The 17,698-nt window shown below is 43.4% G+C and overlaps 1 protein-coding gene across 4 annotated transcripts in view; it reads right to left on the bottom strand.

The window, feature by feature from the left end:
- Positions 1-17,698, bottom strand: part of LOC145993905 (uncharacterized) — a 337,495-nt gene that overhangs the window by 73,476 nt on the left and 246,321 nt on the right. For all 4 annotated transcript variants that reach the window (XM_083129816.1, XM_083129817.1, XM_083129815.1 and 1 more), the window contains exon 4: positions 3,682-3,960. In XM_083129816.1, coding sequence (XP_082985942.1) covers positions 3,682-3,960 — 279 coding nt within the window. The remainder of the gene's footprint in view (positions 1-3,681; positions 3,961-17,698) is intronic.

Here is a 17,698-nt window from a genome sequence, read left to right on the forward strand (position 1 = left end):
AGCCGCTTCATGCGGGGACAAGGCCGGAAAAATCTCCTTAGATCATCCTGCCCGGGAATCGAACACGGATCTCCCGCGTGGCAGACAGGCGCCTAAGCGGCAGCTTCCCCCATCACGTTTCTTTCTCTCATATAACTTTTTACTCAATTCTCTATTTCATTTCTTCCAGGACAAACAAACACAAACATCCATGTCCGAGCCGGGATTCGAACCCGGTACCTCTGATGCCCTGCGCTGACCACTCCGCCACTTAGGCCGACAGCTGGACCACCGCGGCTTCCTATCACTATATTATTTCATTTTATTTTGTAGCAAAATTTACCTATTATACCCTTGGAACCTCTTCTGCTTGGAAACAATAAGGGCAGTGAGCAAGTATTCGATATTATAAGTACTGGCTGACATTTTTCAATTCTCCAAACCCCTGCAGAGGTGGCGGCCGTGTGAAACACCAGCCTAGAGAACCCCTTCGCGTAGCCACCCTGCCAGATCCACCCACGCAAACGCAGCAGGCGCCCTCTCCCGCGAAAGTGCAGTGCAGTGTCGGCCGTGCCAAGCCCCTGATAAGGAGCACTCCGCATTCCTTATTTATAGGCGGGCGTCCCACTATTTACGACGCCCGGCCACTTCTTTCCCATCGCTACCGTGCAGCCGCGCGATCACAAAAAAAGGCAGCTCTGGATCCATTAGGTGGGGAGAGTGGGGGTGGGCACCTGGTATTTGGGGAAGGTGGGACTCTATTTTGGGATGGTCAGAGTCATAGCACGGATTTGGCCACTTTTTTGTTTGTATGATTTCTTTTTGGCATATGGATTGTTTGTTCTTGAAAGTCATACTCATAATCAGCACTAGGACTTTCATGACTGCACATATCCATAAGAAGCGTATATTCTAGGCTAGCTAGAATATCTTCAAAGCCGGAAACCCAGGGATTACAACAGAGAGGAAAAATCGATTAGGAAATACAGCATAAACTTATTCATTGCAATAAGAAAACGGTGTTTCACGAGTTGGAAACCCGATTTCTTACGAGTTGGCAACCTGTCCAGCCTTCACCAAGAAGTCCTCCCTCCCTTATTTTGCTACTAGACTCGTCCAGTCAGCGCATGCGCACTTTCATTGATGATCGCGATTAGATCTCACATACTATAAATTAAGATGTCTTGTTATGGCGCATGTATGAATATTTCGCCATTTCAACTTGAGTGAGTATATTTTAACAATTTGTTGGTCATATTCATCACACATTCTTTACACTTTCTATTTTCAAAGATTAAATTTGCTCCTCTTCAGTTAGTCGAAATAGATATTAGCTTTTTCCAGAAACAAAGCTTTGGAACCGATCATAGCTGCCATCTACATTTGAAAATTTACACAAATTAGTCATTGTACGAGGGGGTATCAAAAAGTTCGTGCAATCACCTGGAAAGAAACAACTTTGGACAAGTACGAAATCATGGTGCTATTAGTCCTTCTCCACTTAGTCGCCATGCTTGGTGACACATTTCTGCCAGCCGTCTTTCACCTTGCGTAAGCCGTTTTTATAGAACACTGCATTTTGGGCCTGAATCCACTGTCCCACCTCAGAAATTTCATCATCGCTCGTGTCAAAGTGACGTCCTTTCAGTGGACGCATCATTTCCGGAAAGAGGAAGAAGTTACTCAGTGCCAGGTCTGGGGAATATGGAGGGTGGGGCAAAATTTCGTATCCTAATTGAACTGTTTTCGAAATGGATGGATGGGCAGAATGGACTGGTGCATTGTCTGCCAATAGCAGCACTCCTTTTTTGAGCTTTCCTCACCTTTTCACCTTCAATTCTTCACGTAATCGAGCTAGGAGATCACAATAATAGTCACTTGTGATTGTGTGACCCTGTGAAAGGTAGTCCGCAGGATGACTCCCTCACAGTCCTAGAAAACTAACAGCATCACCTTAGAGGCTGACCTTTGCACTCTTGCCGTTTTGGGGGGCGGTGCGGAGCTGTGTTTCCACTGCTTACTCATCTCCTTTGTTTCTGGGTCATAAAGGTAGATCCAGCTTTCGTCCATTGTAACCAGTCTGCTGAAAAAATCCTCTTCATCCAGCTCCCCTGGAGATGCAGGAATTTGATGACGCTCCGTGCCTGAATTTTGTCAATCATGACACCTTCCTTTATTCACATGTAAAAAAGGATAGCAATAAACATCCAAAACAGACAAAAAATTGTGTGCTTAACCTAGAAGGGCCATTGTACAATACACATATCCGAGGGGGTTTCTGGTTTGTTTCCTTCCAGGAGATTGCACGAAATTTTGATACTCCCTCGTACATTGCAACCCAGGGCCCATGTAGCGAACTATAAAGAAGTGTGGGAAAATACTCAGCATATGTGGTAATGATATTTGGAATGAAAAAAATGCATATTTTTTTACTTGATTCCCTTCTCTCCTTCTTATTGTTACATTATTATAATTCATCCCAGCAGAGAAAAGAACTATTACTGTAGTTAGAAATTTATGATGTTGTTGGTGACTATGTTTTTTTATATTTAAGGGCAAACTTCTGAGAATTTTAGGTGATGTGCGCCTTTCTATATTTTTGCATATTTTGATGATATTTAATTCGTTAAAATATTAACCTTACTCGGGATTATTCTCAATAGACCTTACTGGGCGAACTTAAGTCCATCTTACAAAATTGAAAGAAATAGATTACATCCATAACTTAACTTCATTTCCGTTAACGACACTCTCTCATGGCCGAAACTTTGAAATTCAACCGCTAGGTGGTGTGAGTGTGTTCATTCTTCCATAGTTGCCAGTAGGTGTATAATTATGTGTGAAAAAAAATTGGAATGGTTTCGTGTGGACTATTTGTGTGCTCCGTTTATTTAGCTGTTTTTTTAAAGTCAAAAGTATTGTTGGCGCTCGTCGATTTTCTTGCTTATCCTTTTAGATAATGCTACAATAAGCCTCTTATTAACAGGCTATGCTCTGATTGTTAAACAACTTTCGAAATTGATATATTTAGTTGAATTGTACAAAAATTATACACCCAGCGATAAAAAACATACAACAAAAACATGTTTACTCGTAAAAATGGGGAAACCAGATCAGGGCCGTGTCGGCTTCCGTTATTCCCGTCGCCTTTCTAGGCCGTTGAAGTCGTCCGAATTGAGACTCCAGAAATATGGTTGCAATTTTTCCCGCCAGGTGTCTGGTCGAATTGCAGTTTGAGTCGCAGACGTACAATAAGGAAACAGAAAGAAGACGCCAAGCACACATCATAATGGTTTTCACCTATTTACTACTTACAATAAACGGGGTTACTGGGTTAGGTTCACAGTCCCAATTGAGTTCCATAGATCCAGAGTTAACGATACTCTCCCATGGCCGAAGCTTTGAAATTTAACCACTAGGTGGTCAATTAACGAATTAATTGGTAACATTCGGTCTCAAACTGCAATCAATTAGTAGTGAGTGAGATACAGCTTTATACATCAAAGGAATGTCCAATATACCTGAAATAGAACGCGGATTGCTTGCTTGCATTTTAAACTCAACGTGTGCAGCACCACCGTCTTGCAACTCTTGACGCTGAAATCAAATTTCTCGTGCACATATCGAAGAAATAAATATCGGCAAAAGCATGCAAAAACATCCATTAAGAAAAAGTATCTGCAAAATAGTGAGTTTACTTACTTCCTGGCAACCCTGGCATCGACGTCGTCCTCCTCGCGAGGCTGTTCTGGCCGCCGACGACGCTGTAAGGGATGGCCGACGCCCCGTCAGCGTAGCCAGTGCCCCACGTGACCGGCCCAATGTCGGAATTGTATGTGGAGTAGGTGGAGAGGCCGTTCCGAGACAAGCCGTGGATTCCCCCAGCCGTTGAGGAGTTGAAGCTGGACAGCCGCTGGGAAAATGCGGGAAGCGGACTGTTGGACACTTTGGTTGCGTATTCTTCGGAAGGGTTCAAACATACTGCAAAGACAACAATGTGAAACAGTTAAATGAGTTGTAAACAATCACTGTTATTATTATTCTACTATCATCAATCCACTGCAAGAATAAAGTTACTGTAAACAAAACTTCAAGACATCTGAGAAATAGTTCCTTTCCTACGTGTTGCTTCTGGTGCTTTGCCCATAAATGTATTGGCTGTACTTGAACAGAGGGCGAATTTTCTTTTTTATCAGTCAACTTTCGAATTGGGTTAAATTTCTCGCCCCGTACTTAGCTTCTGGAAAGTTACGGTGCTATGACAGTGACAATATCTTGTTTTACTGTTGACTGCAACTGAGGCGAGGTGGAATTTTGGAGCCCCCCCTCCCACACACTTTCCACCCTGCCATCTCTAAAGCTTTATAACCACTGGGACGCGGCGAACCACGGAAATATCCGGCAACAGAACTTCTGTTGTCTGGTCCTATTGAAATCAAATGATGTAACGCCCTCTACTGGGAAAAGCGCGGAACGGGAGCCGGAATTTCCGTGCCAGAAGTCTGCAGGTTATCTTATGGGTTGTCGACCACTGTTGCGCGTTTCCGGCGTATAAGTGGACGTCAAGCTTTCCACCCTGGTCTCCCACTTTCCACTCACAATAATAAAAAGAAAACTTGACCATGTTACATATGTACTGTTTTAAATAAGAAAACTTTAAGTAACTACAATAAACGTTACGTTTATTGTAGCACAGACAAATGAAAATACTCTCTTTAATCAGAGGCGCAACAACGAATTTTTGTCTGGGAGGAGGCAAGAACCAGGATAAACGTGCCAATAATAATAATAATGTTAATTATAACAATGTTACTAATAATGTTATTATAACATTATTATTATTATTATTATTGATTTGCTTCATTTTACTTTGCTTCTTGTGCCACTTTTGACTAATTTGCGAAGCTGGGGATGAGTGATGGCATGATGAAAATGATGAATGGATACTCACAAACATCCATGCCCAAGCCGGGATTCGAACCCAGGACCAACATTATTATTACTATTAGTAGTGGTAGTTTCAAAGACGTTATTATCCTGGTAAATTACGCAAAAAGAGGGTAGAAGTTAGTGCTAAAGCATTTGTGTTCGAACAAACGATTTGAATTATTTTTTTAACGCGTTCAATTTCACATTAATAACGGAAAACAAGCTCATACATTACTTTTGAAACACAGAAAATGCTTGATAAATGCATTACAAACACATAATTATTTTTTACATTAACATAACTTTCATGCACGATATATGTTTCACATATATGCAACGTGGAGTGACGTTGGCACTAAATTGTGTACACACTCAAAGATTCTTTAATAAATATTACGTATATACAGCATACATTATTTAAATATATTACACAAAAAATTCATCAATCTCACAATAAACCAACAGCAAAAATTACATAAATTGTCTCTCAAATGTGCACGCTCCCTTTCCTCAAAACAATTGTTCATGCATTTAAAAGAAAATCAATTAAGACAAGTCTTATTTCTCTGTATGGTGATTTACAAGCATTTCAGCGAACAAATATAAATTGCGAGAGAAGCAAGAAAGAAACTTTTTGGATCCAATGTTTTTGCAGGGTGAAATCAATATTAATTTAATATGGCGCAAATAATTTCACGGAACACCATGGCATTATATCATTTACAACTTTGTGCCTCTCCGATGGTGTAGTGGTAACATCGTCGCCTTGTGATCAAGGGGTCCCGGGTTCGATACCCAGTGGTGACACATAGTGGTTCGAAACCCACTTTAAGCTATAGGCCCAGTCTCCGGCACCCAGGGCCGTCTCCCGCCGTCCCCTAGCTACGGTTCTGAACTTGATAAGACTAAGAAAAGGAAGTATTGCGAGCGAAGCGTATTTTTATTTGCATAAAATTTGAAGTTCTGGGCGGTAATTGCCCTCTGAAGGTACGCTTGACCGTCAATGTTTGAACCCCCTTGCCCCACCTAGAACTGATATTCGGTGGTTGAGCCACTGCTCTGATTGTAGGTATGCATTTAGCGTGGGCCGGAGTACAATGAAATTGCTGAAACGAAGATCCTTGGAACTGGGAATAACGAAGTCAACGTTACACAAGATTCTACGCAAGAAGGTGAAGGCCCGGCCCTACAAGTTAAAATTTGTACACGAGCTGATATACGAAGACTGTGACATGAGATGGATTGGCCGAAGAGGACTCACGCCTTGGCCTGCAAGATCACCAGACTTGCCACCTTGCGATTACTGTGGGAAAATGTAAACACCGAGTGTATTCACAAAAACCAGCTAAACTGGACGAGCTGAAGGACAAAATAAAGTGATGTGATTCTGAATATCCCAGACGAGCACTTTCAGCACGCAATTCTCGGTTTCGGAAAAAGACTGCAACAGTGCTTGGACGTGAATGGTGCACAATTGGAGGTTTGGAGATGAAACTTAACAATTAGGAAAAAACTATGAACCTTGCTGTAAGTACACACAATTTTTTTGTTAATAAACTTAATAGTTTTCAAGTTATAGAGTTTTAGTTTCCTGCAGGACTTTATGGACTCCCTGTATAATGCTATAAAAATAACACAAATCTCTTAGCTCAAATTCTTACAAGATTTTGCAACGTGTGTATTATGATGGAGCAGTAAATTCGAAAATGTCTTACTCGGAAGTATGGTAACAATAATGACAATAATTGGTGTTTTAGCTTCTACTTCTAGTCCCCCTAAATTTCTACTTTGTTGAGTACTACTTTATGCGTATTACTGACTACAAACTTTAACTTGTTGAATAATGAAAACCACTTCTATTTTCTTTTCCATCTATCACCTGAATCTACATGTTGTTCAGACTTCCTGACTTTCTTTCTTCACTACATTTATATTTTCGCTATGTCGATATATATACCCTCCAATAATTTACTTATATTATTTTATATTGTGCTGCCATCTATTATTCTTTTCCGAAACTCCCTTTCCATCTTGTGTTATTGAAATATCTGGTAATAATTATTTTTTAAACAAATAAAATAAAATAATAACCCAAGGCTCGACAGCCCTCGAAAGGGCCTAGGCCTATCTCCCGACTGCCAGTCTCCCTCCCACAATCCTACCTAGAGGTGTGGAGTTCTTCAACCGGTTTGCTATTAAAAATCCACTTATCGCCGTAGAGTTAGGCAACACGCATAGCGCCTTGTAGGGAAGCGAGTACTTCAAGATCTAGGTGTCCCATTTTTATTGCCGGTGATTGTACAGTTGTCACCGGATAAAGTAAAAGTAGGCCTATATAATTAAAATTGCTATTCATAATCTTTCGTACAAAGCTTGTCATCGTTGTGGTTATTTGTAATTTGTATATATTTGTGATGACCTTGAATGGCATGGTACAGTCACGGACATTTATGGGTTGTAACAGTATTATACAAAATAAATGGTATCGTTACAACCCAGAAATGTCTGTGACTGTACAAAATGATTCCCGAAACTTGGCTTCGTTCTTACAGAGGACATAGTTTGAGTTCTTGGTTTAAGTCTACTTTACGCACAGATATGCTAATCGGGACAGGACATACAGTTTAAACTGGAATCAGAACCACTATGTGCCTCCACCGGGTATTGAACCCGGGTCTCCTTGATTACGCAGCGATGTTACCACTACGCCATGGGGGAAGTCCTACAGCAGACAGAGAAAAGACACGTAACATCTAAATGGTATTAAACTATGTTTTAAGAGCAAATAGAGGAAAACAGAAGTAAGAGATGAAAAGGCCCGAACTTTAATTGTTTCTTGTTTGCATAAGTTTGTGCTTATATCAACACCCTAAGTCTCTCTCGTGATATATTGAATCTCTGCCACTTTTGGCTAATCGCGAAGATGAAGATGAATGGTGATAGGCTGAAATGGATGAAGGCAATCACAAACACACATGGACACATCACAAACCTCGCAGAGGATTTTACTGATTGTGAGTCCATCATTAGTCTGCAAGACGCAGTCCACGGTGTATTACATTACATGAGACTGAGGTTGCTATTTGGTTGATTTCACAAAACGTCACCTCTTATACCTCGAGGCGAACTTGTCAAGCGTAATCCATGCCTTTGCTTCTTGTGTTTGAACTTTAGGGAGTTTTCAGATAGAAGCGACAAAGACATATACTGCACATGCGCGACCAACAGAGAGAGGCGACATGGTTCACATGTCACGGTATCTAGTGACATGTGAAACGCAGTTCGATATAAATTATTTTTTGTTTATTGATTCATTTTATGCACAGACATGAAAGTGTGAGGTTTGATCTTATTTTGTGGATAAACTTGTATCCGAGCCAGACGTCGGGAGTTGGGAGAAGGGTTTTTCTTGAGTGACAGCCGCCGCTTAGAACATGACATATTTGCACCAACGCGGAGATAAGGAAAGATTACTTTCGCCGCTACCGGGCTTGAGTCGCAGCAGGCGTTCGAACCCATGTTCACGGATGACCAGGAAAACCAGCTGGAGCTCAAGTCTGCAAGGATCCAGGACGCGTCGCTGACCGCGTTTCAAGACAATGGAGAGAGGTCATTTCCATCCCTCTGAAAGAGAAGCCAAGCCACTAGAGCGTCCTTTTCAACGGAAGAATTCGAATCTCTTATATATAGGCAGTACTATGATTCCAGACACAGTTTTTACCCGGATTTCACCGAGAGAGCATCTCCACGCTACGCTCTCGCGTGATTATTGTTTTGTGTCCGTGGACTTTGTTTCCTTACGTACCGCGAGCGAGTTGCAGATAGAGTTTTACCAGTGTGCGCCTTATTTTGGTGAAGATTACGCGGTGATTTGTTTTTGCCAAGCGTTAACTACATAATCATGGGCGGCTAAAGGAGATTGAGAAGGGAGTCTGTCGACTTCCCTGACCCCGCAACGATGCATCGCCATCTTCCGATGAAGCCAGTCAGCCAACGCCAAAGACGACATCAAAGCCAAACACTGCCCAAAGCCCGAAGGACGTCTTCAGAACGACGCCGATCGAAGCCCGTCACCAGAGAGAGAGATTGAAGGACGACTCCAGAACGACGCCGATCGAAGCCAGAGGGAGAGATTGAAGGACGACTCCAGAACGACGCTTCCAGAACGACGCCGAATCGAAGCCCGTGACCAGAGAGATTCCGAACCGACGCGTGACCACGTACACCCGACGCTAGTGACAAGAGGAACGCCCGAAGTTCTGAGGAGGTGCAAGTACACCATATCGTCGCAATTATTCTTCGTCGCGATCGACCTCGGAGGACAATTTCGCCACAAAGGAACCGTGTGCAAGTCCCGCGTCCAGGGGAGATGAAGGACCACGTCATGTAGCAGAGTCTGGTACAGTATACTTCAGAGGGTCTTATGTCCATGTAAACGTGCGTCGTTAGTATCAACACCGTACAGTTAACGCCGAAGTCTCACTTATTTGCAAAGTTACTCAGGAAAACCCAAACCTAACTTCCGCGTCTAAAAATTGTTTTGGTATTGTTATAAAAAAGGGTAATTTCATGTTCAGATGTTCTAATTTAATTGCCTGCATTCAGCGTTAGAAGATCCATTTCATTTCTTTAATACTTAGTGTAAATTGTCAAAGTGTGCTCCATTTCTTGTGTAACCGACCGCCCCGTCGCGCCATTTAACTTGTCAATAGTTGACTGATGAGTCCTTTTTAATTGTGGAAAGCGTAGTTGTTTTTATTGCAAGGTCGTGTGCGTGAAATAGTATTATTTGTTGCATAGTGGTTTTTAAGGTAATTTTTGCTCGCGCCGACGATTGATTAGTGTATTCCGGCAGCTGGAGCCAATTAAGTTTTTGCATCCCTATGTAATTGTGTAGTTGTTCTCATTGGACGAGAGAGGCTTATGTGTAATACCGCCGTCCGAGAAACTTGTATAATGTCGTGCTTACGACTCGATGCATACGCTCATTCGAACGAAAGATTTAACCACGCCGACCCAGTTGTCTTAGTTAACCGCTTTCCGAGGGCTGGCACTTAAGTTAATTTAAAAGAGCACAGGAGCTGGCAGACAAATGCCCTAAATTCACATTAAGGTTTAAAACTAAAGAGAAATGATATGTTAATGAGATCCATGATTTGTATCCATACCTCACATGTAAAAATACCTCATGTGTGTGAAAGAGAGATAGAGTGAATGTTGAGAGAGTGAGGAGGCTTTGTAAACAGTTGTTGATTGCAATATTTTTTGTTGTTACAATATATATTCACTTTTTTACCGTTCGTCAGTGTTGTTATTTGACGTTTTTCAGGTACCGGATATTATGCTATTAGTGTTTTATGATTGTTCGAATCTACATATCAAAGGTAAACAAAACAGTGTAACCTTTCAAGGTATTAATCTCCGCCTCGCAATAGTATGACAATAAACGACCGTCTCAGTACCGAACTTGATAACTGGACCGTGAGTCACGACCGGTTTCCCGTACGCATAACGACGTTTGGCCCCGTGCCGGGGGATGATTGACACGTCATTTCGGGGACCGTGAGTGCACTCGTTACATTTGGCGCCGCGAACATGGGACGGCAACTTTTGTCATTCCTTTTCAAGAAAACCAGATTGCGAGAGCGGTAGAAATTTCATTGTTGTATACGTCACGCATAAAATTCTTGTGTTAGGTTCCTGGTTATTTGTGTGTTTTTTCGTTTTGTATTTCGAGGGTTATTTTGATGTATTTGTCGTATGTTCACGTGTAAGGACACGTTATTGGGCGTAATTGGTAACAATAGGGCAGATATTTTTTTCGGCGAAAGCAGCAAGGGCAGCTGCATAGGGCATTTTTTATGTACTTTTTGTGTACTTTTTTTTGGTTGTTGGCATAATTTATGGCATCAGGCTGAGTTGCGGGATAAGGGATTCCCGACGGACCTCCTTTTTCTTTTTATGTATCGATTTGTAATTCACATTTTGTGTGAGCTCGCGTAAGTTTGCGTAACTGTTCCAAAGTGCGACAGAAACTCGAGCAGATATTTAGCGAAAGGCCTTCATGAGATTAAGAAATCGTCGTATAGACTGTTTGAACAAGAGTGACGTCATGATGGTTTGCGAGGCTTGTGGAAAGGAATTTGCTGATTTCGAAATCGACAGCGAGGGGGCCAGACCGGTTTGTCTTCAGTGCAAGGGCCCGCTGGAAAGGGAAATGGAGATACCAAGTGCCCAGGGGGGTACATCACGTGCGGACGATGACCACAGCAAGGAACAAGGAGATGACGTAGGAAGTGGCAGTGGTGCCAACCAATTCCAGCTGGTTCTCCAGATGCTCCAGGGAATGCAGACCAACATGCAAGGAATGGAAACCAGGATGCAAGCCAACATCCAGGGATTGGAAACCACATTGCAGACCGAGGTCCAGACGAACATCCAGGGATTGGAGACCAGGATACAGACCGACTCACGAGGGATGGAAGAACGCCTCCAAGGGACGGTTCGCGCCTCCGGAGAAGAAATAACGCAACAACTCCTTCAGACGATCCAAGAATCCGAGGCTCGAATCGAATCCAGGATCGCCAGGACCGACGCTCGCATCAATGAACAGGAAGCCAAGGTGGCAACACTGGCGCAGAGCGTGCGTGAACAGGAAGGAGCTTTGCAACACATCGGCCAGCAGTGTGCACAGCTGGAGACGGCCTGCAATCGGAGCAACGATGCCCTCGAGCGACAAGTGCGGCGAGCAGCGAGCATAGCGGAAGGGAATTCCGACAAGATAAAGGAAATCGAGGATAAACTGCAACAATTGAACGTAGCTGACGTCCCGGGATCATCGCGAGAACCGGCAGCTATGACGTCACCACAGCCAGCTGCGGTCCCCTCATCTTCAAGGCGCGCGAGTGACGCAAGGCCGGCTACGCTTGTCAACGGAGGAATCGAAGTAGAACCTGGACTACATCTTCCATCGCCGCGACCGTTCGAAGCCCAAACTTCAAGCCGGGAAGATATACGATCTGAACCAGCACCGGCGCGGAGGGCTCTGTTCCCGCCGGAATATAAGAAACATTTCAAGAAGTTCTCCGGGGCCGACAGGATATTGCCGTCTGCTTTCGTCGAGGAATTCGAAGCAACAGCGCGGGAGTTAGGACTTGCGGATGGGGAGCGACTACTCGTGCTGAAAGGCCTAATGCAAGATCGGGCAAAGAACTGGCTGGTTCGGAATGAAAGACACTTTCATTCATACTCGGCGTTTAGGGAAGCGTTCCTGACACACTTTCAACGCCCTATGCAAGTGGAAAGGATGCTCATCCAGCTGAGGAACGAGAGGTACGACAGGAATGGGGGACTTACTTTTGCACAATATTTCTGGCGTAAGTTCAATGAGTTCCAAGCTCTCCAGCCACAGATGACCACGTCAGAGATAATTGCGGCCCTAATTTATCATTACCCGCAAGAGATAAGACGGCATCTCAACGGGGCGTGCGTTTTCGATGCAGAGGCCATGTCGCTCACGCTCGAGAACCTAAACCAGTGCGAAGAGGAACGCGAGAGGACGCGGAGTGACAGATGGACCAAAAGAAGGCGACCGGAGGATGAAGGAAACCGGGGAAACAAGCACCCGCGCGTTCATTTCGTCCAGAGGAGGTACGATGGACAGCAACGCGCTCCAGGAGCCGAAGTTCGCCAGTTTCGAGATGATCCGCCTTCGCCGCGACAGAGACACCAGAATCGGGGACAGAGACGTCGAGGTGGTCAGACTTACAGTTCGCCGGGTCACCATGGCAACGGCGGCGACAACAACTTTTACAACGGTCGAGTGAACAATGGTTATTATCAACGTCACCCCGACAGTAGACCGGAGAGCCCGCGTTCTGACAACGGACACACAAGGCGCAGCCCGCCGAGGGTTCAAAGGAGCCCGACGCGAAACGCGAACGGGCCGAATCCCAGCAACACGTCTCCACAGCAGGGGCCGTCAGGTCGTCAGCGCCGAAGGGAGGAATGGGATGGCGAAACATGGTTAACCGACATCGCGCCATTTTAGAAGTATAAAATAACATTGCGCCATACCCAGAGTGTATAATACGTATATTTATTATGTAAATTGGAGGTATCATTTATATCATGTGTTGTGTTATCGAACTGGTTTACTTTTCTTGTACAGGGTGTTAAAAAATTTGTAGTCAAAATTTCATGCCCCTGATTAGTAAAAAAATTTTATTCGCCTACAGAATTTTTTGATCGGAAGGAGGGCGAGATGTCACGGTATCTAGTGACATGTGAAACGCAGTTCGATATAAATTATTTTTTGTTTATTGATTCATTTTATGCACAGACATGAAAGTGTGAGGTTTGATCTTATTTTGTGGATAAACTTGTATCCGAGCCAGACGTCGGGAGTTGGGAGAAGGGTTTTTCTTGAGTGACAGCCGCCGCTTAGAACATGACATATTTGCACCAACGCGGAGATAAGGAAAGATTACTTTCGCCGCTACCGGGCTTGAGTCGCAGCAGGCGTTCGAATCCATGTTCACGGATGACCAGGAAATCCAGCTGGAGCTCAAGTCTGCAAGGATCCAGGACGCGTCGCTGACCGCGTTTCAAGACAATGGAGAGAGGTCATTTCCATCCCTCTGAAAGAGAAGCCAAGCCACTAGAGCGTCCTTTTCAACGGAAGAATTCGAATCTCTTATATATAGGCAGTACTATGATTCCAGACACAGTTTTTACCCGGATTTCACCGAGAGAGCATCTCCACGCTACGCTCTCGCGTGATTATTGTTTTGTGTCCGTGGACTTTGTTTCCTTACGTACCGCGAGCGAGTTGCAGATAGAGTTTTACCAGTGTGCGCCTTATTTTGGTGAAGATTACGCGGTGATTTGTTTTTGCCAAGCGTTAACTACATAATCATGGGCGGCTAAAGGAGATTGAGAAGGGAGTCTGTCGACTTCCCTGACCCCGCAACGATGCATCGCCATCTTCCGATGAAGCCAGTCAGCCAACGCCAAAGACGACATCAAAGCCAAACACTGCCCAAAGCCCGAAGGACGTCTTCAGAACGACGCCGATCGAAGCCCGTCACCAGAGAGAGAGATTGAAGGACGACTCCAGAACGACGCCGATCGAAGCCAGAGGGAGAGATTGAAGGACGACTCCAGAACGACGCTTCCAGAACGACGCCGAATCGAAGCCCGTGACCAGAGAGATTCCGAACCGACGCGTGACCACGTACACCCGACGCTAGTGACAAGAGGAACGCCCGAAGTTCTGAGGAGGTGCAAGTACACCATATCGTCGCAATTATTCTTCGTCGCGATCGACCTCGGAGGACAATTTCGCCACAAAGGAACCGTGTGCAAGTCCCGCGTCCAGGGGAGATGAAGGACCACGTCATGTAGCAGAGTCTGGTACAGTATACTTCAGAGGGTCTTATGTCCATGTAAACGTGCGTCGTTAGTATCAACACCGTACAGTTAACGCCGAAGTCTCACTTATTTGCAAAGTTACTCAGGAAAACCCAAACCTAACTTCCGCGTCTAAAAATTGTTTTGGTATTGTTATAAAAAAGGGTAATTTCATGTTCAGATGTTCTAATTTAATTGCCTGCATTCAGCGTTAGAAGATCCATTTCATTTCTTTAATACTTAGTGTAAATTGTCAAAGTGTGCTCCATTTCTTGTGTAACCGACCGCCCCGTCGCGCCATTTAACTTGTCAATAGTTGACTGATGAGTCCTTTTTAATTGTGGAAAGCGTAGTTGTTTTTATTGCAAGGTCGTGTGCGTGAAATAGTATTATTTGTTGCATAGTGGTTTTTAAGGTAATTTTTGCTCGCGCCGACGATTGATTAGTGTATTCCGGCAGCTGGAGCCAATTAAGTTTTTGCATCCCTATGTAATTGTGTAGTTGTTCTCATTGGACGAGAGAGGCTTATGTGTAATACCGCCGTCCGAGAAACTTGTATAATGTCGTGCTTACGACTCGATGCATACGCTCATTCGAACGAAAGATTTAACCACGCCGACCCAGTTGTCTTAGTTAACCGCTTTCCGAGGGCTGGCACTTAAGTTAATTTAAAAGAGCACAGGAGCTGGCAGACAAATGCCCTAAATTCACATTAAGGTTTAAAACTAAAGAGAAATGATATGTTAATGAGATCCATGATTTGTATCCATACCTCACATGTAAAAATACCTCATGTGTGTGAAAGAGAGATAGAGTGAATGTTGAGAGAGTGAGGAGGCTTTGTAAACAGTTGTTGATTGCAATATTTTTTGTTGTTACAATATATATTCACTTTTTTACCGTTCGTCAGTGTTGTTATTTGACGTTTTTCAGGTACCGGATATTATGCTATTAGTGTTTTATGATTGTTCGAATCTACATATCAAAGGTAAACAAAACAGTGTAACCTTTCAAGGTATTAATCTCCGCCTCGCAATAGTATGACAATAAACGACCGTCTCAGTACCGAACTTGATAACTGGACCGTGAGTCACGACCGGTTTCCCGTACGCATAACGACGTTTGGCCCCGTGCCGGGGGATGATTGACACGTCATTTCGGGGACCGTGAGTGCACTCGTTACACACATTCTTGAGGAAACAGCTCAGTCCGAATGACACGCATACAGCGTGTTGTGTCACTTCGGTGCGAAAAGATGCATTTATTTCTGTAGGTTTGTTTACAAGTGACAGGTATTGGTTGGTTGGTTGGACTGAAAACGTTAAAGGCAAGTAAAATGTCAATGTCCTTCGTTAGCTATTTTCCCCAGGACTAACAAAGGGGCAACTCGTAACAGGGTTCTTGATTGATTCATTGAATTTGTTTATTTCACATCTCCTTCATGACACTTTTGGCTAATCGCGAAGATGGGAATGAATGATGATATGATGAAATTGATGAAGAAAGACCCATGCCCAGGCCGGGATCCCTGGTGTCGTAGCGCGATGTGCTAACCACTCCGCCACGGAGGCCGGCAAGACAGGGTTCTTCAACAAGCCTCGCTAACGAGGTTTGACAACAGGGTGTCTCTGATTCTCATTGGTTACCTTTTGACACCTTGGGATGTCAGCAGAACACGACTGAACCGATCACGGATTCGTCGTTTTCCAACCTCTACTTGAAAACGAACAAATTATATAAGTCCACGGTCTACGAGATGAATTATTATTATGATCCTTCCATACTTTTAGGCTCCCCTCTGTACTACACTGCTTTAAGTTTTAGTTACAACACTGTACCTACTAAATGACCTGAATTTTCTTGAAATTATATAAACAAGAGAGGTTCTTAAATTGACCACAATCTGAAAAGTTCTCTGCATTTATCATACTTTAATACATTCCACTGTAATTAGGATGGCAGTAAATGTTTACGACCAAATGGTTAGTTCAGGGTCACGTCGCAAACAATAACTGTTTGATTTATTTCGTTCTCAAGAAGTTGTCCAGAGGATATTGCGATAAGAAGATACGTTTATACGTATAAACTGAACATGCTTCTAAAATCTACTTCAGGAAATTATCAAAATTGATACGCGAACAGATTTCTTGAGGCAGTCGCCTGATTTCGATGATAAGTCGAATTAAGTACTACTTCAATTTCATTCATTTTTGTCAATGTGACGGCACAACGCACATTTTAAAAATTTTAAAAATTTCACTTAAAACTGTGCAGTCCTGATTTTTCTATAGGTGCAGAAAAGAACTTAAATAATTATTTGCCAATTTTGTTCACGGTAGGAACTTCAGAGTTAATGTACTATCACTAGCAATATAAACTTATTTCTAATATCAATTACGATTTCAATCCCGCTTGTAGCTTAAAATAACATATAAATAGGTCTAAACATGCTTCAACTGAAGCCCCTTCAGTGAAGAATTGCGAAAGATCTGAAAGTTTACAGAGCTTCCCTCCCCATCTGTCCTAAGCACATAAGCTTTCAAAATTTTGAAAAAGATAACGAGACAAAGAAAAAGTATTAATCTCGAGAACGAGACAGCTTTGTAAGGATCGTTCTCAAAACGAGACCACTCTCTTCGATACTTGTATAGACGAGACGAGACAGACCTCTGTACAATCGGTAAGTGACCGAAATTTAGTGTCCGAGATACTCAGTCTCCCTTGTAGCGGTATAGTTTGTGCTTTTAAGCTAATTCTCAGCAACATACACAATATACATTACCATACATTTTTGAATCCTTATCCCGAGGTTCAAAACTTGCAGTACCTGAAGTTCTGTGGATGCTAGTTTAGGCAATAGACACGTACTTCTTCAAATTATAGCTTAACGCCCATTTCCTTCTAGATATATATAGGTTTATTCATAATATATTTACAGAAGTTAATTCTTGGCCGTTATTCGCAAAATCTACATTCCGGTGTACCCTGTCCCCCCCTTCCCGAAGAGAGTGTGTAGACTCGCGTAGCCACTGGCTCCACGAGTAAAAAAAAATATAACCCTCAGTACCAAAAAAGGTGGCTGAAGGTATGTGTGTTGTGTACCCGGTTTCCCACATGAAATAAACTATTGGAATAATGTGAAAAGAGAAAGTGTGTGTATTAAAAGAAAGAAAGTTAACATCCCCGCCGTCGGTTCATATAGTAAGGAAAGAATGCTCGCCCAGCCGCTTCCCTCAGAAAAAAAGATACCTCTTACATTGCTGTACTCCGCCAAATATCCGAGGCCGACTGCTCCCTTCCCTTCCTTTTATAGGCCCCGCTAATGGCCTAAACCGTTACTGGAAACTTACCACTCCCCAACGGCCAAGAACTCAAACGT

Source organism: Lepisma saccharinum, chromosome 10 (genome assembly GCF_977018435.1).
Source record: "Lepisma saccharinum chromosome 10, izLepSacc3.1, whole genome shotgun sequence".
Taxonomy (NCBI): domain Eukaryota; kingdom Metazoa; phylum Arthropoda; class Insecta; order Zygentoma; family Lepismatidae; genus Lepisma; species Lepisma saccharinum.